The sequence below is a fragment of the Phyllobates terribilis genome, unplaced genomic scaffold (genome assembly GCF_046119375.1).
Source record: "Phyllobates terribilis strain yellow unplaced genomic scaffold, ASM4611937v1 Scaffold_1__5_contigs__length_1240528914, whole genome shotgun sequence".
Lineage (NCBI taxonomy): Eukaryota > Metazoa > Chordata > Amphibia > Anura > Dendrobatidae > Phyllobates > Phyllobates terribilis.
Genome location: NW_027362761.1, coordinates 335,953,985 through 335,975,771, shown reverse-complemented (window position 1 = coordinate 335,975,771; position 21,787 = coordinate 335,953,985). Strand labels below are relative to the sequence as shown.

The following is a 21,787-nucleotide window of genomic DNA, read 5'->3' as shown; positions in this document are numbered from 1 at the left end:
GCTGGTCCCCGGTGTTAGTCGTCTGAGTGGGCCCCCCTTTCCATGCTGGTGCCAGTTACAGAGAATTGAGTGTTGTGGGTGTGCATGTGTGAAATTACCCATGAATCTGCTACCTCCACCGTCCATTCTGTTATACAGGGTGCAGCATCACTCACTTTGACTCTTTCAATCATGAGGCCAGAAGAGTTCTTACAAACATTGTCCATTTTATGCACGGCCAAACTGGTGAACCGGTGATAACAGGTTATGCTTTCTTCACTGCCCTTCACACAATACACCGGCTCCATCCCCAGAGTTACAGTTAGCATTTGATTCTCGGCAACAGGTACAACAAAGGAATGAGGAAAGAGGTTGGAATTGCCTGTGTCTTCCTAAGGGTAGGGTCATGCGGGTCTAGATGTGTCACTATGACCCTGATTCCCTGTGTCCTTGCTTATATCAGTCCCAGGGGCTGCTCGTAGAGACGTTGCTCCTTGTTTTAATACCCACAGCAGGGCTCTACCTTGTCCCAAGGTCCCCTTCTCACTGGACAGTACTTTCCCATACTTATAAGCTTTCCTCTTGCAAGGGTTCCCACTTGCCTGTGATGTCCTGCCACCTCTGTAACTAGTTCCTTTCCATTCTGAACCTTTTAGTTCCACCACTGGTAAACCTGTCTTCTCCCTTTCACATCCTCTCCAACACTGACTACTTACTTCCTATATCCCTGAAAACTTTCCCACTGGTTCCCCTTTAGGGCCGCCTTTTCCCCCTCTCCACAGGGGCCGCCCTTGCAGTTAACACTGCAGGAACGGCCATATGGATAAAATGATTTTTATAATATACACAGATATAACAACACATAATAACTTTCAGCACACTTGCCACAACATCTTCATGAAGGGGCAGGACTTCTTGCCCTCCCTCTTACATCTGACCCAGTTTCAAATGCTTGGTGGGACATGAATCAAAATCGAGTGAAGACAGTGACCAGTCCTTGAATCAGCGCCACCCAGATGATTGGCATGAGTAAAGTTTTCTCATCCATACTAAGGCTGACAATTTACCCAGTATGGCAGCATGCCCCTGGTGTAGTTTCATTGATCAAACTGACAGTTTATATTCTCCATTGATTTTGATTTTGTGCTGATTAGTGATGAGCAAGCATGCTTTCGTCAAGCACGCTCAGGTGCTTTCCGAGTACCTTTGACGTGCTCGTATATTAAATTTGAGTCCCTGCGTCTGCATGATTTATGGCTGTTAGTCAGCCTCAACACATGCAGGGATTGCCTGGTTGTTAGAGAATCCTCACATGTGTTGAGGCTGACTAACAGTCATAAATCATGCAGAAGCAGGGACTTGAACTTAATATACAAGCATGCTGAAGATACTCGGAAAGCACCTGAGCGTGCTCGGCGAAAAGAACACTCGTTCATCACTAGTGCTGATGTTTTTGATAGTGTTTTTGCACACTTTTGTATACATTCATGTGTTTACTAATTGTTTCAGTGTGAAAGGGTGTCTATGGTGCTTGTAACAATGTTTTCTTTTTATTTTAGAAATATTTTTCACACTCTGCCCCTATTTACCTTCGAATCTGCGCATGTCATAGTTCTTTTATTATTATGTACTCTAAAGTCATGTAATACAGCACACATCATTCTGATAGACAACGTTTACACTTGAAAATGTCAAGTTTGGAAAACAAGAAAAGCTGATGTTATAGTGAAGGTGACATTATGTAAATTGTGACAAATAAGAGTATTGAGAGATTTTCATTTCTTTTTCTTTAGTTAATACAGAACATGATAAACATTAGATTATACTTTACCTAGGAAATAGTTACAACTAGATGGAAAATGAAAGAAACCATAGAGTACTTATAAAAACTTATATTTTCCCTTTTAAAGGAAGTATGAAAGTAGTATCTATGTTGCTGCACTTCTGCAGATGTCTCTTTGCAGCTGGAGAACTGTTCAGCCAGCGCAGGATTCAGGAATTTCCGCACTGCTCTCCTGTTGGCACTTATTAAACATGCACGAGAACGATTATTCTTTGTGCTAATATTAACCTTTGTAGCACTAGCAATTTTATAGTCCAGAATAGCGCAGAATAACATCACATGTTTTTTTTTTCATTCTTTTTAGAACATTCTTAAAGAGAACCTGTCACTTTGCTTTGACCCCCTAAACTACCCCTAGTCCTATATTAGGTTATTCCCAGTATGTGAGGTATTCTAATGCCTAACTGATCAGGCATAGTTGCAAAAAGCAGCTTTTAATGTGATTGTGCTTCCTTACCTGAGTCAAGGGATTGGCACTGTATCCCAAGCTTCTGAATTTTAAGGTTAAGTTCCCACGATCAGTTTTTGGTGAGTTTTTGAGTATTTTCACTGCACCAAAAACATAGCGTCTTACAGTTCCAGGAAACTGGATGAGACTTATAGAAATCTCACTCCCACTGTGTTTTTTTATGTTATTAACTTACTTGCGGTCAGTTTCTCTTGTGGGTATGCTAATGTTTATGAATTTTATGTGCAGATTTTCCTTATACAATTACATTAAATGCATAAAATCCACATGTAATCCGGACATGACTGTATCAATAAAGTTCTGTCAAAGCCAGATACCAGGAAGGCAAAAATACAGCATCAAAAATGTGATAAAAATGCATTAAAAAAGGTTTAAAAAACAAAAGAAATGTTTATGTTCACATCGTGACTGCCTCATGTTTTTGTACCTTTTTAGACATTTATTATGGAATAACTGGTCAATAAAAAGAACATTGACTTTGGTCACGGTTTCCAACCTGAATTTAACATTTTTTCTGGGCAATTTATGCAAAAATTGCACACAGGTTACTATTTTACATTTTGAAGAATCATATAGAATCATAAAGATTATGGTGGCAATTAATCAAGACCAGTGACATTCACGCCGGTGTTGATGAGGGGGCGTGGTGAAGTCAGCGAGTGGTGGAACATCTTAAAAGTGATGTGTGCCTCGCCACAGTCGGTGACTGGAGTAGAATAGCGTAAGTTTTCACAGTAGAGTAGCGTAAGGTACATCACAACCCTTCATGAACTAGACAAACCAAACTGTACCGACCTGGTTCCACCCATTGTGGGGGAGCTGGTCAACCTTGTATTGTGCAAAAATTTAGCAACTTTTCAAAGCATTTTACCCAAGATTTCACTTTTAAAAATCGAGCCTACTAGTTTAATACAGGACGTTTTTTAGAGAAGACCTGTCATTTGCACTGGAACAAAATAAAAACAATGTCAAATTCAGAAATTTAGTGGCTTTTACACCAGGTAAAAAAATATCTGGCAAGTGACAGGACCTCTTTAATGCAGCCTTTCCTATAAAAGTTATAATTTGTGCTAGCTCCTCCAAGTTAAAAGAAATCACATTTTATTTTATTGGACTGTCCACAAATTTATGGATGGTAGGGAGCCACGACTATAGTAAAGTCCTAACGTGTATTATTGGTACTTACACTTACGGAGATTTATCTTCCAACAAGACAATGATCCCAAACATAAAGCAAAATCTACAATGGAATGGTTCAAAAATAAACGTATCCAGGTGTTAGAATGGCCAAGTCAAAGTCCAGACCTGAATCCAATCGAGAATCTGTGGAAAGAGCTGAAAACTGCTGTTCACAAACGCCCTCCATCCAGCGTCAATGAGCTCGAGCTGTTTTGCAAGGAAGAATGGGCAAGAATTTCAGCCTCTCAATGTGCAAAACTGATAGAGACATACCCCAAGCGACTTGCAGTTGTAATCGCAGCGAAAGGTGGCGCTACAAAGTATCAACTCAAGGGTGCCGAATAATATTGCACGCCCCACTTTTCAGTTTTTAATTTTTAAAAAAAGTTTAAAATATCCAATAAATTTCCTTCCACTTCACGATTGTGTCCCACTTGTTGTTGATTCTTCCCCCAAAAATTAGAATTTTATATCTTTATGTTTGAAGCCAGAAATGTGGCAAAAGGTAGAAAAGTTCAAGGGGGCCAAATACTTTCACAAGGCACTGTATATAAGCAAGCCATTCAGGTGTGGTATATTTGTTGTGGCGCATTATGGGTTTAACCTCTCACATATACTTGAGAGTATCACTTCGTGGTAACACTAAACATATAGAAGAGTCTTTAAGAAAATGCTTGAAACCCTTTATGTTTAATTTCCTGTATTAATGCGTGCCATAAAATGATGCCCAACTGTGCCCTAAGAACCTGTGTCCTGTAACTTCTGGCTAGTTACACTGCTTGCCCTGAATGCACCTTTATTAATTGTCAATTTATTGTCAGGTGATGAATCATTTCCCACTGCAACAATATCCAGTGCTCCAGGAACATTACACCCCACGGTAAGAAAAATATTGGTGGTTTTCGGTTGATAAAGTTTGGGGGATTCCTTAGAGGCAGCTTTCTGACAGCTTGCACAGGTCCCATGTATTTATTGCTCTGTTAATACCAGGGGTGGATTAAGAGTAGCCAGGTCCCTGGGCAGTTTAGAAGGTGTGGACCCCCCCCCCACCCCCAGGTACCCAATGGATCACGTGACATGTCACTTGATCCCTTTTTGATAGATCATGTGAGTAAAACACAGGTGCTCTGGTGCAGATCTGTAGATGGAAAAAGACAGATAGTGGCGTGCATAACGCACCGCGCAAATGTTTCCCTTGTATACAGCAGGGGTGGGAGATTCATTTTCCCAAGAGGCCACATGAGAGACCATGACTGTTGTGGAGGCCGAAGTAATAGGCTGAAATTAATTCTGCTCAATATTAATATTAACTTATTAATTATAATAATTTTAATTTAATTGCATGACTTAATATTGAGCACAATTAAGTATGCGGACATCCCCCTATATACAGTATGAGTCCCCACATAGCTCCCTATATCCAGTATAAGCCTCCACATAGCTCCCTATATACAGTATGGGCCTCCATATAGCTCCCTATATACACTATGAGGCCGCACGCAGCTCCCTATATACAGTGTGAGGCCACACGCAGCTCTCTATATACAGTGTGAGGCCACACGCAGCTCCCTATATGCACTATGAGGCCGCACGCAGCTCCCTATATACACTATGAGGCCGCTCGCATCTCCCTATATACAGTGGGAGGCCGCACGCAGCTCCCTATATGCACTGTGAGGCCGCACGCAGCTTCCTATATACAGTGTGAGGCCGCACCCAGCTCCCTATATACAGTGTGAGGCCGCACGTAGCTCCCTATATCCAGTGTGAGGCCTCACGCAGCTCTCTAGATACAGTGTGAGGCCGCACGCAGCTCCCTGTATACACTGTGAGGCTGCACGCAACTCCCTATATACAGTGTGAGGCCGCACGCAACTCCCTATATACAGTGTGAGACCGCACGCAGCTCCCTAGATACAGTGTGAGGTTGCATGGTGCTCCCTATATACACTGTGAGGTCGCACGCAGCTCCCTATATACACTGTAAGGTCGCACGCAGCTTCCTATATACAGTGTGAGGCCGCACACAGCTCCCTATATACAGTGTGAGGCCGCACGCAGCTCCCTATATACACTGTGAGGTCGCACGCAGCTCCCTATATACACTGTGAGGTCGCACGCAGCTCTCTATATACACTATGAGGTCGCACGCAGCTCCCTATATACAGTGTGAGGCCGCACGCTGCTCCCTATATACACTATGAGGCCGCACGGAGCTCCCTATATACAGTGTGAGGCCGCACCCAGCTCCCTATATACACTGTGCGGTCGCACGCAGCTCCCTATATACACTGTCAGGTTGCACGCAGCTCCCTATATATACACACATACATACACGCACATACACACGCACACATCTACAAATACACACAATTCAACATACATAGATATATTCACATATATACAGTACAGACCAAAAGTTTGGACACACCTTCTCATTTAAAGATTTTTCTGTATTTTCATGACTATGAAAATTGTACATTCACACTGAAGGCATCAAAACTATGAATTAACACATGTGGAATTATATACTTAACAAAAAAGTGTGAAACAACTGAAAATATGTCTTATATTCTAGCTTCTTCAAAGTAGCCACCTTTTGCTTTGATGACTGCTTTGTACACTCTTGGCATTCTCTTGATGAGCTTCACCGGAAATGGTCTTCCAACAATCTTGAAGGAGTTCCCAGAGATGCATAGCACTTGTTGACCCTTTTGCCTTCACTCTGCGGTCCAACTCACCCCAAACCATCTCGATTTGGTTCAGGTCTGGTGACTGTGGAGGCCAGGTCATCTGGCGTAGCACCCCATCACTCTCCCTCTTGGTCAAATATCCCTTACACAGCCTGGAGGTGTGTTTGTGGTCATTGTCCTGTTGAAAAATAAATGATGGTCCAACTAAACGCAAACCGGATGGAATAGCATGCCGCTGCAAGATGCTGTGGTAGCCATGCTGGTTCAGTATGCCTTCAATTTTGAATAAATCCCTAACAGTGTCACCAGCAAAGCACCCCCACACCATCACACCTCCTCCTCCATGCTTCATGGTGGGAACCAGGCATGTAGAGTCCATCCGTTCACCTTTTCTGCGTCACACAAAGACACGGTTGTTGGAACCAAAGATCTCAAATTTGGACTCATCAGACCAAAGCACAGATTTCCACTGGTCTAATGTCCATTCCTTGTGTTCTTTAGCCCAAACAAGTCTCTTATGCTTGTTGCCTGTCCTTAGCAGTGGTTTCCTAGCAGCTATTTTACCATGAAGGCCTGCTGCACAAAGTCTCCTCTTAACAGTCGTTGTAGAGATGTGTCTGCTGCTAGAACTCTGTGTGGCATTGACCTGGTCTCTAATCTGAGCTGCTGTTAACCTGCAATTTCTGAGGCTAGTGACTCAGATAAACTTATCCTCAGAAGCAGAGGTGACTCTTGGTCTTCCTTTCCTGGGGCGGCCCTCATGTGAGCCAGTTTCTTTGAAGCACTTGATGGTTTTTGCAACTGCACTTGGGGACACTTTCAAAGTTTTCCCAATTTTTCGGACTGACTGACCTTCATTTCTTAAAGTAATGACGGCCACTCGTTTTTCTTTACTTAGCTGCTTTTTTCTTGCCATAATACAAATTCTAACAGTCTATTCAGTAGGGCTATCAGCTGTGTATCCACCTGACTTCTGCACAACACAACTGATGGTCCCAACCCCATTTATAAGGCAAGAAATCCAACTTATTAAACCTGACAGGGCACACCTTTGAAGTGAAAACCATTTCCGGTGACTACCTCTTGAAGCTCATCAAGAGAATGCCAAGAGTGTTCAAAGCAGTCATCAAAGCAAAAGGTGGCTACTTTGAAGAACCTAGAATATAAGACATATTTTCAGTTGTTTCACACTTTTTTGTTAAGTATATAATTCCACATGTGTTAATTCATAGTTTTGATGCCTTCAGTGTGAATGTACAATTTTCAAAGTCATGAAAATACAGAAAATCTTTAAATAAGAAGGTGTGTCCAAACTTTTGGTCTGTACTGTACATGCAAGCATACATTAGCACATGTATACAACCTCAGCTACATACAAATACATTTTAGATGATTTTACAGCCCTTGATTGGAGCATCCAGACACATAGCGCTCACCTGCTGGGAGGCTAACCTTCGGTCCGGTCCGGCCCACACTCCTGGATCCAGTTCTTCTTCAAGTCTCCCGCGCTCCGTGACACGGAGGCTGGCCGACACGACCGCACACAGTGGGGTGCGTCATGCGTCTGCGTCTGCTATACAATGATGCTGTTAAGATTGCAGGCCCCTCAGTTGGTTGGGGACTGGCGCAGCCCTCCTCTGCTCTGCACAATTAAGTGCGGTAATCACAGGAGGTCCGGGGCTCAGGTAAAGAAGTCCCCGGATTTACAGCAACACCACTTGCGCCACCAATGGCGGTGCACAAAACGCAAAACGTTAGTGAGGGCAATCTGGCCATGGGCCCCCCCGGAGCCTCGGGCCACGGGCGGTAGCCCAGATTGCCCTCATTATAATCCGCCTATGGTTAATATCCTGCCTAAGAAGACATTTTTATTGTGTAATTGATTTCAGCATATGGCAAAAAAGTATTTTATAACTATGCTGGTGATATGCTAATTAGTGGGCTACTAGTTGTAGGGGTGTTGTTTTCCCCTAATCGCCTCACTAACCTTGTTATTATGTCCCTGTGATGTGAGTAATATGATTTGCAAGGACAACATCACTGCCGGCTCATTGCAGATCTCTGCCTCCATGACCATGCACAGTAAGCTGGGTGTATGCATCAATGCACTGTGCATGCTCAGGGAGGCAATGGTGATGCAAATCATGTTACTCACACCCCCAGGGAGCATGATAATATGATTAATGGAATGTCTAGTCTCGGGAGAACAACACCCCCCCCATAACTAATCATTTTCTAATTAGCATATCGACAGCCTATTAATAAAGATTTTGTTTTGCCATATTCTGAATTCAATTAGACAATAAAAAATATTTTTTAGGCAGGCTATTAGCAGACCAATTAATACATGTTGGCGACTTGGGGGACCTGGGCAAACTGTCAGTTTTCCTTTAAAAATTAACTATTCTATTATGTATTTGCTTGATACCCCTTGATGGCTCTGTACTAAGGTGGCTTAAATTATGGAAATCATGTTAGATTGGCAGTCTGGGTTTGGTTTTATTGTATGCGGTTACCTGCTCAGATTGCCCATGGTTAGCTAAGAACATTACAGTAACAGTAATAGACCGACAATTTTTTTTTACGTCTTATTAAATTTCCACAGAATTTTTGTATTTGAAACATTGATTTGTATAGAAAGTGTGAATATCAGATTGTAATGTACATTTCAGTAGTGAAATATCTTGTTTCAGGTTGCGGATGACTGATATTTTCATACAGTCTTTCTTATGTTTGCTATTACCAGGTCTCCACTGATACCTATGATCTCATTATAACAAATCTGACCCAAGACAGAAGGCGATCTTCCCACTCACAGCCTGTCTTAGGTTACTTGGAAGTTGTCTCACAGATCCTACCCAATAAATCCTTGACGGAAGACACAGCCGGCAACTTGACTCAGGTAACACTGCCTATACTGTATACGGCTGATTCAGAAATCTGTATCTACATTCCCTTCTGTTGTTCTGTCCAGTTTCTACAGGACTGTTGGAAACCTCAGTAGTATGTCAGAATCTATGCATACTTTAGAGATGAATAGTGAAAATATGGGCATATCACAGTAAATTAGAACATACCGTATTTTGCAGATTATAAGACGCACCCCAAATTTTGGGGTGGAAAATATGTTGTTTTTTTTTAAATAAAATACTTGTGCGTCTTATAATCAATTTTAATGGTAGCTTACCTGGGGAGGTGGCAGGGGTGGAGAGGGGTCACAGGAGGCAGGGTTACTGCTTCAGAAGGCTGGCAGCTGCAGGATTGCAGTGATGCTGCGGTGCCTAGGCGCTCATTAGATGTCGGTGCCTGTGAGCGGAGGTCCCCTTTCCCATTCAGTTTCCTGCGGTGGACTTCGGGAAAATGGCCGCCGGAGGCGTCGCATGCGCAGATTGAGATCTCAGGAGACAAGAAGTCATTTTCCAACATCTCAATCTGCGCATGTGCCGCCTCCGGCAGCCATAAAGGGTACGCTCATACTAGTGTAGATTCTCTCTTGCGAGAAAATCAGGCCCATTATGCTAATGATATTCGGCTACAACACTATCAGAGTTTGATCCGAGTGTCACCTTAGTGTGATCCGATTCTCTTCCATGAGAGAATCGTATCACAGGTGCGGAGAAGACAAAGAAATTAATTTCTCCATATTCTCCTTTCTCTGTGTCCGCTGTAATCGGCATGCACTTAGATAACATCCGAGTGCAGTCCGATGTCGCAAGAGAGAATCTACGATAGTGTGAGTGTACCATTTATGTGACCATTATGTGACGTCAGGTATTTCATATTTAACATTTGCTAATATCTACTATAAGAAAGGAGTGTTTGGTAGTCTAATCTGGCACCAATATCAAGAACTAAACTTACCTAGCCATGAAGGAAATCCCATGAGTTGTCTAGTTATGAAATATATCATGCAATTATTATTTTATGATATTTTATGGTATATACAGAGGTCTGAAAAAGTGTTTGCCCCTTCCTAATTTCTTATTCTTTTGCATGTTTGTCACACTTAAATGTTTCAGATCACAAAACAAATTTAAAGATTAGACAAAGATAACACAAGTAACACAAAATGCAGTTTTTAAATGAAGGTCTTTATTATTAAGGGAAAAAGAAATCCAAACCTACAGGGCCCTGTGTGAAAAAGTGATTGCCCCCTAAACCTAATAACTGGTTGGGCCACCCTTAGCAGCAACAACTGCAATCAAGCATTTGTGATAACTGGCAATGAGTCTCTTACAACGCTCTGAAAGAATTTTGGCCCACTCATGTTTGCAAAATTGTAATTCAGGCACATTGGAGGGTTTCCGAGCATGAACGGCCTTTTTAAGGTCATGCCATAGCATCTCAATCGGATTAAGGTCAGGACTTAATTTTTTTTCTTAAGCCATTCACAGGTGTGTTTTGGATCATTGTCCTGCTGCATCACCCACGTACGCTTTAGCTTGAGGTCACAAACAGATGGCAGGACATTCTCCTTCAGGATTTTTTGGTAGACAGCAGATTTCATGGTTCCATTTACCACAGCAAGTCTTCCAGGTCCTGAAGCAGCAAAACAGCCCCAGACCATCACAGTAACACCACCATATTTTACTGTTGGTATGATGTTCCTTTTCTGAAATGCTGTGTTACTTCTATGCCAGATGTAATGGGACATATACCTTCCAAAAAGTTCAACTTTTGTCTCATCAGTCTACATAGTATTCTCTCAAAAGTCTTGGCGATCATCAAGATGTTTTCTGGCAAAACTGAGATGAGCCTTTATATTCTTTTTGCTCAAGTGAGGCCTGCAGTTCTTTGAATGTTGTTGTGGGGTCTTTTGTGACCTCTTGGATGAGTTGTCGCTGTGCTCTTGGTGTAATTTTGGTCGGCCGGCCACTCCTGGGAAGATTCACCACTGTTCCATGGTTTCGCCATTTGTGGATAATAGCTCTCACTGTGGTTCGCTGGAGTCCCAACACTTTAGTAATGGCTTTGTAACCTTTTCCAGACTGATAGGATTCAATTACTTTGTTTCTCATTTGTACCTGAATTTCTTTTGATCACAGCATGATGTCTAGCTTTTGAGGATCTTTTGGTCTACTTCACTTTATCAGGCAGGTCCTATTTAAGTGATTTCTTGATTAAGAACAGGTGTGACAGTAATCAGGCCTCTATGTGGCTAGGGAAATTGAACTCAGCTTCCCAAAGATGTGATAAACCACAGTTAATTTATGTTTTAAGGAGTAAGGGGGGATGGGGCAATCACTTTTTCGCACAGGGCCCTGTAGGTTTGGATTTCTTTTTCCCTTAAGGCTGCGTGCCCACGAAGCATTTTCCAAGCGTTTATGCTGTGGAATTTACGCAGCGTAAACGCTTGGGAAACACTTGGTAATCCGTCCCCCATGGTCTCCAATGACAAGCCGCAATGTCAATGCCCATGCTGCGGATTTTTCCGCAGCATTTATGCTGCGCTCAAAAATCCGCAGCATGTCCATTAATTTTGCGGACACGCAGCTTAATCGCCACCATTGACTTGCATTGGACCGCGTGACATCTGCATCACTACATGTGCACAAGCGGGTATCACACGGTTCAATGTGCGGATGGTACCCAGGTCTGGAGGAGAGGAGACTCTCCTCCAGACCTGGGTACCATAGAAACTGTAAAAAAAAGAATTTAAAATAAAAAATGAAGATTATACTTACCTTCTGATGTCCTCCCGGTGCTTTCTCCCCTTCGTCTGGTCTGCTGTATGGGTCGTGGTGTTGTGAAGGACCTGCCATGACGTCATTGAGTCATGTGACCTGACACATGACTGAATGACGTCACCGCAGGTCCTTCACACCACCGCGAGCAGTGCAAGAGACCGGACGCGGCGAAGAAAACACCGGGAGGACATCGGAAGGTGAGTATAATCTTTATTTTTTATTTTTTACCATTCTTATTCTTTTTTTTTAAACTAACTTGGTCACACTACTATAAATCCATGCCGGTTGCATGGATTTATATAGTGTGAACAAGTTGTCAAGCACTTTTCCAAGTGATGCTAAAATCGCTTGGAAAGCGCTTGTCAACCCGCATGCAGAAATGCATGTGAAGAACGCTTGACAAACGCTTCTACGTGGCGGGAAAAACACATGTAAAAAACGCATGCATTTTTCCTGCCAGGGAGAAGCGGAAAAAATATGCAGCATTTCTGCATCGTGGGCACATAGCCTAATAATAAGAGACGTTCATTTAAAAATTGCATTTTGTGTTTACTTGTGTTATCTTTGTCTAATATTTAAATTTGCTTTGTGATCTGAAACATTTAAGTTTGACAAACATGCAAAAGAATAAGAAATCAGGAAGGGGGCAAACACTTTTCACACCACTTTTTTATATATATATATATATATATATATATATAGATATATATCTATATATCTATATCTATATATATCTATCTATCTATATATATATATCTATATATATATCTATATATATATATATATATATATATATATATATATATATATATACACATACACATATACACTGCTCAAAAAAATAAAGGGAACACTCAAATAACACATCCTAGATCTGAATGAATGAAATATTCTCATTGAATACTTTGTTCTGTACAAAGTTGAATGTGCTGACAACGAAATCACACAAAAATCATCAATGGAAATCAAATATATTAACCCATGAAGGCCTGGATTTGGAGTCACCCCCAAAATTAAAGTGGAAAAACACACTACACGCTGATCCAACTTTGATGTAATGTCCTTAAAACAAGTCAAAATGAGGCTCAGTATTGTGTGTGGCCTCCACGTGCCTGTATGACCTCCCTACAACGCCTGGGCATGCTCCTGATGAGGTTGCGGATGGTCTCCTGTGGGATCTCCTCCCAGACCTGGACTAAAGCATCTGCCAACTCCTGGACAGTCTGTGATGCAACGTGACGTTGGTGGATGGAGCGAGACATGATGTCCCAGATGTGCTCAATCGGATTCAGGTCTGGGGAACGGGCGGGCCAGTCCATAGCTTCAATGCTTTCATCTTGCAGGAACTGCTGACACACTCCAGCCACATGAGGTCTGGCATTGTCCTGCATTAGGAGGAATCCAGGGCCAACCGCACCAGCATATGGTCTCACAAGGGGTCTGAGGATCTCACCTCGGTACCTAATGGCAGTCAGGCTACCTCTGGCGAGCACATGGAGGGCTGTGCGGCCCTCCAAAGAAATGCCACCCCACACCATTACTGACCCACTGCCAAACCGGTCATTCTGAAGGATTATGCAGGCAGCAGATCGCTATCCACGGCGTCTCCAGACTCTGTCACGTCTGTCACATGTGCTCAGTGTGAACCTGCTTTCATCTGTGAAGAGCACAGGGCGCCAGTGGCGACTTTGCCAATCCTGGTGTTCTGTGGTAAATGCCAAGCGTCCTGCACGGTGTTGGGCTGTGAGCACAACCCCCATCTGTCAGGCCCTCATACCGCCCTCATGGAGTCGGTTTCTAACCGTTTGTGCAGACACATTCACATTTGTGGCCTGCTGGAGGTCATTTTGCAGGGCTGTGGCAGTGTTCCTCCTGTTCCTCCTTGCACAAAGGTGGAGGTAGCAGTCCTGCTGCTGGGTTGTTGCCCTCCTATGGCCCCCTCCACGTCTCCTGGTTTACTGGCCTGTCTCCTGGTAGCACCTCCAGCCTCTGGACACTACGCTGACAGACACAGCAAACCTTCTTGCCACAGCTTGCATTGATGTGCCATCCTGGATGAGTTGCACTACCTGAGCAACTTCTGTGGATTGTAGAGTCCGTCTCATGCTACCACGAGTGTGAAAGCACAACCAACATTCAAAAGTGCCCAAAACATCAGCCAGAAAGCATTGGTACTGAGATGTGGTCTGTGGTCCCCACCTGCAGAACCACTCCTTTATTGAGTGTGTCTTGATAATTGCCAATAATTTCCATCTATTGTCTATTCCTTTTGCACAACCGCATGTGAAATTGATTGTCAATCAGTGTTGCTTCCTAAGTGGACAGTTTGATTTCACAGAAGTTTGATTTACTTGGAGTTATATTCTGTTGTTTAAGTGTTCCCTTTATTTTTTTGAGCAGTGTATATATTTTTTTTGTTTAGAATCACCAAACAGTGTCCATGTTTCTCCATTACTTTCTGCATTTTATATTAATATAAGAACAGATTATTGAGTATTTTTCTACTTGTCATTATAAAGCTGTCACTGTTTAATAGTTTAAACATATAGCAATATTATATCCAATCATAATTTTATATTTTGGCTTCTTCTATATTTAAAGGGATTTTCTGTGATTTTACCTATGATTTTTATTATTGTTGATCTATGCATAGGTCATCAATATCAGATTAATAGGGGTCTGACTTCTGCCACCCCTTCCAATCAGCTGATTATCCACAGTCACTGGAAGCGGCACAGCTCCATACATTGTGTTGTGGCCATGATTGGTACTACAAGCTCTCTCCCATATAAATGAATTGGAGAAAGCTTGGCGCACCATACACAGGCACTACACATTGTATGAAGTGGTGTCAATTTGCACATTCATATTAAAGTCCAAGAAAACACCTTTATTACTCATGATTTGATGTAATAACAATCAGGCTATTCCAAAATATAAATTATAGCTTCCATTGTGATTTATTGTGCAGATATAAAGCCACCTTCAAAACCATGGGTCTGAAATTGAAGCAAATAAACATGGACTTTGTGCCACCATTTATTTTACTTCTCCATTTGCAAAATGGAATAATCTCTTCCAGTCAAGGGATTGCAAATTCCTAATACTTCTTTTTGTATTACAAATCTACAGAAGCTTTAATGCGACATAAAAAATGACTTTCTCCATTTTGCAGTGTTGTGCATTTGGTATTGTAAAAGATTTATCTGTGAGCAGAGGCGATTCTGCAGAACCGCACTAAAATGCCACTACATCTAATGCTAGATTCATTGGCCTATGTTATAGCCTAATTGAAGCACTGTATCATTCCCATGTATTTTTCCATTATAATTAATCGGTTAAGTAATATACCTATAAACTAAGTAGGCATAAACCAGGAACTTTAATGCTGAGGATGCATGTATTTCCTGCAAGGCATATGTTTGCTTCAGAATTAGTTTGCTGGGAAACATCTGTCTGAAATATGCATAAGTATAATCTAATTAATTGCATTGTATACTTTTAGGCCTTTCTGAAAACTGTGGGAGAAGTTCTTTCTTTACCTACCTGGGGTGATATGCCAATAGTAAGTATAGTAGTGTTGTATCTTTAACATTGTAGATAAGTTGCTATGATTATTCCATCATTCTCTGTATTTCTTTTCCTTTTTTTGAACACTCAGCTATGGCCCCAATTCATCAAAGTGTCTACATCAAAATTCTAGCGTAAAACACTTTGAAAAATTGCACAATTTTTGCACAACATGAAAGTTGCGTAAAAAGTTTGTGACTTTTGCCCAGCTCCGCGAACGTGCATGGATCAGGGTAAATGCCAGGGCTGTATAGGGCATGGCGATGCCTGCCTGTCAAATTCTTCAAAAGTGGTGGACTTTCTTATGTTAGGACATTTCTGGCGAGGATCATGAAGGCACATGCCACTGAGAAATGTGCCAAATTCATTAAGTGATGTTCGCCGCTAATGAATTCCCTACATCTTGTTCTTACATGTCCCTCATTAAAACTGACATATGAAACACCAGTACTAAAGGGAATTTGTCAGCAGGGTTTGGCTATATAATCTGAGGACACCATGAGGTAGGGGTTAAAAAACAATTCAACGATGTGCCACTTTTCAAGCTAGTTGCTGTTTATTTACAGTGAAGGTTTTATCACTAGGACATTATCATTGCCAGGTTTGATGTCTATGCGACTGATAGTCAGACTCCACCCCCTCCTGTGATAAGCAGCTCACTGTCAATAGACTATGTACATAGAGAGCTGTGGTGTGGGCAGGGGCAGCTTTCTCAGCTCTGCTGCATGCTAAATGTAAAACCTCTGATTGTGTCAGAAATGCTGCCGCCAGTAAACTAAGCGATACATCGTTGGATTCAGGGTCTCTTTGCCTGTGCTGCTCTCAGATGAGGTAGCAAAAACCTGCTGACAGATTCCCTTTAATGAATCAGGGCCTATGTCTTTACTTACTTAATTCGCAGGAATCACAGTAAACTTTCCCTCTCATAGTATATGTTATACTGGATTTGTTCCACCAAAGACTATAAGCCCCATAACAGCTGCTATGTCAATTACCCTTATACTCTGTCCATGGCATAAAGTAGACTCATTACTTGAGAAAGACTTTACAAATTAAGGCACAGATTAATTACTCAGGGCCAAGTCAGTGGCTTTCAGGTTTACAAGCAGAACCTAAGCTGTCTAACTTCAAATAGCTGCCTAACAAACATTTGGCCAACAGCTATTCCTCCTACATCTTCTTACACATGCATGCTCTGCTTTACCAAGAGTGCATGCATTTCAATTATGAGCAAGATGTAAGCCACTGCCAGACTCCACTGGCGGTGGGTTATGACGCGCCCCCTGGGCCAGTGTTGTTTGGGGGATACCCGGAGCCGGATCAGATGGGGGTTGTAGTCTCCGAGTGGCGGTGACCCGGTCCGTGCCCAGGGTGTCAAGCTCAGTGTGTGGCAGTCTTGATAGATGTTATTGGTGTTCTTTAGTGTCGACTACGCCACCCGTTGATTTGCGGTCACTACGGCCGCCGCTGCAGCAGGGTCCGCTGAGGCTGGTGGTGTGTGTGCAGCTCAGGTAGTATAACCCCCAACGGGAGGGGTATAGCCTCAGGGGGTCAGTTGCAGAGGATGGTGGTTGTGGAGGTGCAGTGAATGAAACTCAGAGTCGGGCTGTGCAGTTCAGGGTTTTTACTTACTGCTTTTGTGTTGGTCACTCCGGCCTTGAGTGACCACCCGAGCCGTGCTGCGTCCACCAGGTCCTGGACTCGGCCAACCCCCAGGTGATTCTGGAGCGTGTTCCTGAGCTCCCTTTCTGACTTGTCCTTCTCTCTGGCCTTCCCCACCAGGGATCCACCTAAGTCCGGCTCCCTCGGGCCTCTTGTTGGTAAAACCCTTGTCTCTGGGTTCCCTGACCCTATTCTTGGTTTGCCTTCCGGGTGGATTTGGTGGGTGGTCGTGGCAGATCCTGCCCACGACCTCCGGTCTCTGGCTAAGGATTAGTGCCCTCCACCAGCTTGGGATCCGGTACCCTTGTGCCAACTCTTCACCCTCTGGTCTAATTTTGGGTTCTTGGAGTTCCCTCTTCTCCCCCTCTGGGTCCTTCTTTTCTCCTCTCTCTCACTCTCTTGGCCTTGAAGCTGGCCGAGCTGCTCTGCTTGTCGGACCAAACCTCTACAAAAGACCCTGTTCTAAGATGGTTCCCACCTTATATACTCCCTCTATGTGTGAGCTCAGGTGACCAGCACCCAATGAGCTCCTAGCATTACCCAGACTGCTCCCCCTATCTGCCCCTACACTACTGGGATGTTCCACCCCCCTCCCACTCCAGCCAGGGACAGACGCTGTCGTACCTGCACATTTCTCTAGTGGGAGTACCATTGGCCTGTCCCCCGGAAATGGGATGTATGTAGTGCATGCAGCCTACTGAGCTCAGTTCCACACTCCATCCTTACCCGGGAGTGGAATACCACACCTCTGGCTTGAGGTGTAATACCCCTGTAGCAGTCGAATCCTCAGGGTGCTACAGTTATCCATTAAAGAACAAAAGGATTGGGCTTGAAATCCATAAGGTCTGACCCTTAAGCTTTCTATCCACATAAAATAGCTGACATCTGCATGACTATCCTTCCCAACTCCCTCTCACACATGAACATTCAGCTAGGATGAGCATTCATGTGTTTCCAAAATGGGGATCTTTAGTTAGTTGTCAAGAATCCCAAATATTAGATGGTTGATAGGTTCTACAAAAATTTGTGGGCTCTCCCAACATTTGTCTAATGGCCACCTTTAGGAGTGATGCATTTCTAAAGTGAACTGTTAGTGGTGTGAGAGGGGGTTGTTCAAAATATGAGGAATGGAGGATCAGAAGTAGAGATACGTGAAATAGTGCAGTGTCAGTATCATCAGAATTTGCTTAATCCGTAATAGAAGCTTGGAAGATCTTTTCAGCTACTTCAGATGTTCTTTCCCACTCTGAGCCCACCCTGAAGTAAGCTTTGGTAGTGTTATTACAGATGGGTTGATCATCTCTTAACTTTAATCTTTTGGATGGGTTAGGTAGGTCTAATGCAACAATGAATCCAATTGTACACAACATTTAACAGTAAATGATCTTGGTAAAAGGCCAAACTCAAGGTTGTGAGCACAAAAGATTGAGTGAGATTTTGCAGTAGAGTCTTCTCAGATAAAATATTAAAGCATGATCGTAACAGATTAATTCACATTTTATATGGTCGACATCAACATTATAGAGACTCTTGTAATCCAGCCAAATGCATATGAAAGACACAAAGTATTCCATACTCAGATATCTTACATTAAATAGTATAGTATTATGTAATACTATGAGCTTTCTTATCAAAAGCATAGCTGAAGGTAAAGATAGCATAGGTCATAGGTCAAAATCTATCAGAAATTTCGATATATATGAAGCCCGTTTGATAGCTTTTTCCTTATGGTAAGGAAACATAAGGTCTGCGTCCCATTTACCCAGAACTGATGATAAAATATGCAGTAATGTGAAGTTATCATCTGCTAAAATTGCTTCCAGCTTTAAAATGTCTAAAACATTTAAAGAATTTTGCAGGGATGTCAGTTTAGGGTTGAATCATCATGGATCTTTCATGCCGTTATCAGGATGGTTGGTGTAAAAAGTGTGATATTATTGCTGTTTAATTGACATTCTGCCCTCCTTTCTCTGACATTCAGCCTTTCAGTTTTCCAGCAGAATGGCTTTACTCTAACAGAAACTCTGCTTAAAACCAGCACACTATGTAAATGGATTTCATGGTTTTCTAGACTTATAAAATGCTAGCAAATAAAAATAGAGTAAGCAAATGCATTTCAAAACAGAATTAAATTTTATTTTTGCAGGCTTCCCCAGATGTTGGAGGACTCATTGATACTGTTGATAAAGTTATGGGACATATAACAAAAAACCTCTTGGAAAAGTCATCTGTGATTGTTACACTGGAAGGCAGTTCATCAGTGGCAGGTAATTGTCAGTTTCTATGGAACTTTATTACTATAATGGCGTAAACACCAGAACTATTGATGGTCTATAATAGGCCAGATATACAGTGTAGATACCAGCAGGTGTAGTTCTATAGAAACTTAAAACTTAACGTTTAATACCATTAGATAAAATATATGCCAAATGCAAGGACCTAAAAACACACAGTTTGACTGCCTGTGATATATAATAACCAAGAGAACTTCCATATATTGTTACTTCCAGAGATATAGATATATGTCATATAAGCATATTGCATCTCTAACACAAACCAAGGAAGGAATGGCAAATAGGAAAAAAGATAATGAAGCCCACAGTACACTATATCAACTTATTGTACCCCAATATGTGGGAACATGAAGGTATTCACCCTGAGATATGGGAACATGAAAACACTCGCCCCATCAATGGTGACCATTTAACTCTGCTATATAGAAATGGAACATCCTCACCAATTTTGATGACTGTCCATGCTCTCGGATCTCAGAGGGGGCTCCATATGGTGGTGGTGAACCGAAATTCATAAGGTCACCAACCAAATACCGCTCCCCAGATGCCGCTCCCGACGCGTTTCTTAGCCTTAGCTATTCAGCGCTGTCTGGTGAATGAGCTGCGCGACTTTGGGCAGCGTGCATACCGCATGTCCTCTTTCTTCTTTCCCCTGATGAATCTTTTTTCCTATTTGCCATTCCTTCCTTGGTTTGTGTTAGAGATGCAATATGCTTATATGACATATATCTATATCTCTGGAAGTAACAATATATGGAAGTTCTCTTGGTTATTATATATCACAGGCAGTCAAACTGTGTGTTTTTAGGTCCTTGCATTTGGCACATATTTTATCTAATGGTATTAAACGTTAAGTTTTAAGTTTCTATAGAACTACACCTGCTGGTATCTATATCTACTTTTGTGTAGTTGTTTCTATTATCCCCGCTGCTGCATTCAGATATACAGTGTACCAAAATCTTTCCTTTTGGCATATTTCTGAGCACTGTTCATTAGCATAACTTTTTGTAACTTTAATGAAAACTAAGGCGGAGTAGCTGAGTTTTCCAGGTACCTACTCTGGAAATACAGGCTGAATGAATGGTGTGAACAGAGCCTAAGCTACAATATGAAGACATGTCACATGTAAAAGTATGTTATCAGGCCTTGCAAAGCTGAAGATCAAAATCGTTTAGTTCTGTTCAGATAATAAAGTTTGGAGGCAAAGACAATTCAAGGTTTGGGCTGTGCTAACCGAAATGAAGATCCTTGATCCAATAATATTAAGAAGCGTTTTTTTATTCCACAATGCATTTCCATGCAGGACTAGCATCTTTCTCAATTGTATAAACCAACTGTACACTTGAGAAAGATGCCAATCCGCTTCTTTATAATGAAGAAATATATGGCACTCCTGGTGAGAGAGTAAGGTGCCCAAGTAGGGTTCCAACCTGCAAGTAAATAGTAGTGGAATAACTTGGCACTCAGATTAGAATAAAAAGTGATATTGATTGATTGGCAATCCAGACAGTGTAAGTAACGTTTCGATCTTTTTCAGATCTTCATCAGAACTGATTGCCGTGTGAGATTGGGAAGGACTATCCGTTAGCAGCGCTATGTAGGTGTAGCGTAACCAGACGCTGTTGTATGGCGCCATACAACAGCGTCTGGTTACGCTACACCTACATAGTGCTGTTCTGATGAAGGTCTGAAAAAGACCGAAACATTACACAGTATGGATTGCCAGTAAATATATATATCACTTTTTATTCTAATTTGAGTACCAAGTTATTCTGCTACTAATATGCTTCTTCATATTATTGGATCAAGGATTTTCATTCGGTTAGCGCAGCCCAAACTGTGAATTGTCTTTTCCTTGAATCATCCTGGTGGAGTTCATCCAGCCATGGGGCGGCAGCAACAGTTATTGAGCTTTCGCAGTAGTTGTGCCTACACAACTCGCTCAGGTGAGCACATTACCTGGATCTAATATATCTTTGAATGAAGGTATCACCCTATGGTCTGGTGCGCTCTGCTTCCTTATAGTGTTTATCGGATAATAAAGTTGACATTTTTCTTTGCCATAATGGTGGTAGATGGAGTGCCTATGGGTATTACAGACTCCTGCATTTTTTGTGCGCAGCCTTAAAGTTCCTCTGTGAGGCATAGTATTCTTCCATGGGAGCAATTCTTTATTTGACTTTTTTCAACAAAATACTTTGCATTACCACTGATATGAATCCTTCGCTGTAGTCCAGAGCTGCTTTCTAAATTTTGCAGGCTTCAGAGCTAAGATCTCCCATCATTCCTTGCTAATACAAAGTATAACCCCATATAGTAATCTGATGTAAAACAACTAAGGCTCCATTTACACTGGTAAGATCATTGTGAACAAGGGAGCTCATTTCCCAATAATTTTGCATACTAAACAG

General features: G+C 42.1%; 1 protein-coding gene across 5 annotated transcripts in view; it reads left to right on the top strand.

The window, feature by feature from the left end:
- Positions 1–21,787, top strand: part of ADGRD1 (adhesion G protein-coupled receptor D1) — a 1,511,981-nt gene that overhangs the window by 207,521 nt on the left and 1,282,673 nt on the right. For all 5 annotated transcript variants that reach the window (XM_073676103.1, XM_073676100.1, XM_073676102.1 and 2 more), the window contains 4 exons: positions 4,292–4,350; positions 8,910–9,065; positions 15,356–15,415; positions 19,229–19,349. In XM_073676103.1, the coding sequence (XP_073532204.1) occupies positions 4,292–4,350; positions 8,910–9,065; positions 15,356–15,415; positions 19,229–19,349 (396 nt within the window). The remainder of the gene's footprint in view (positions 1–4,291; positions 4,351–8,909; positions 9,066–15,355; positions 15,416–19,228; positions 19,350–21,787) is intronic.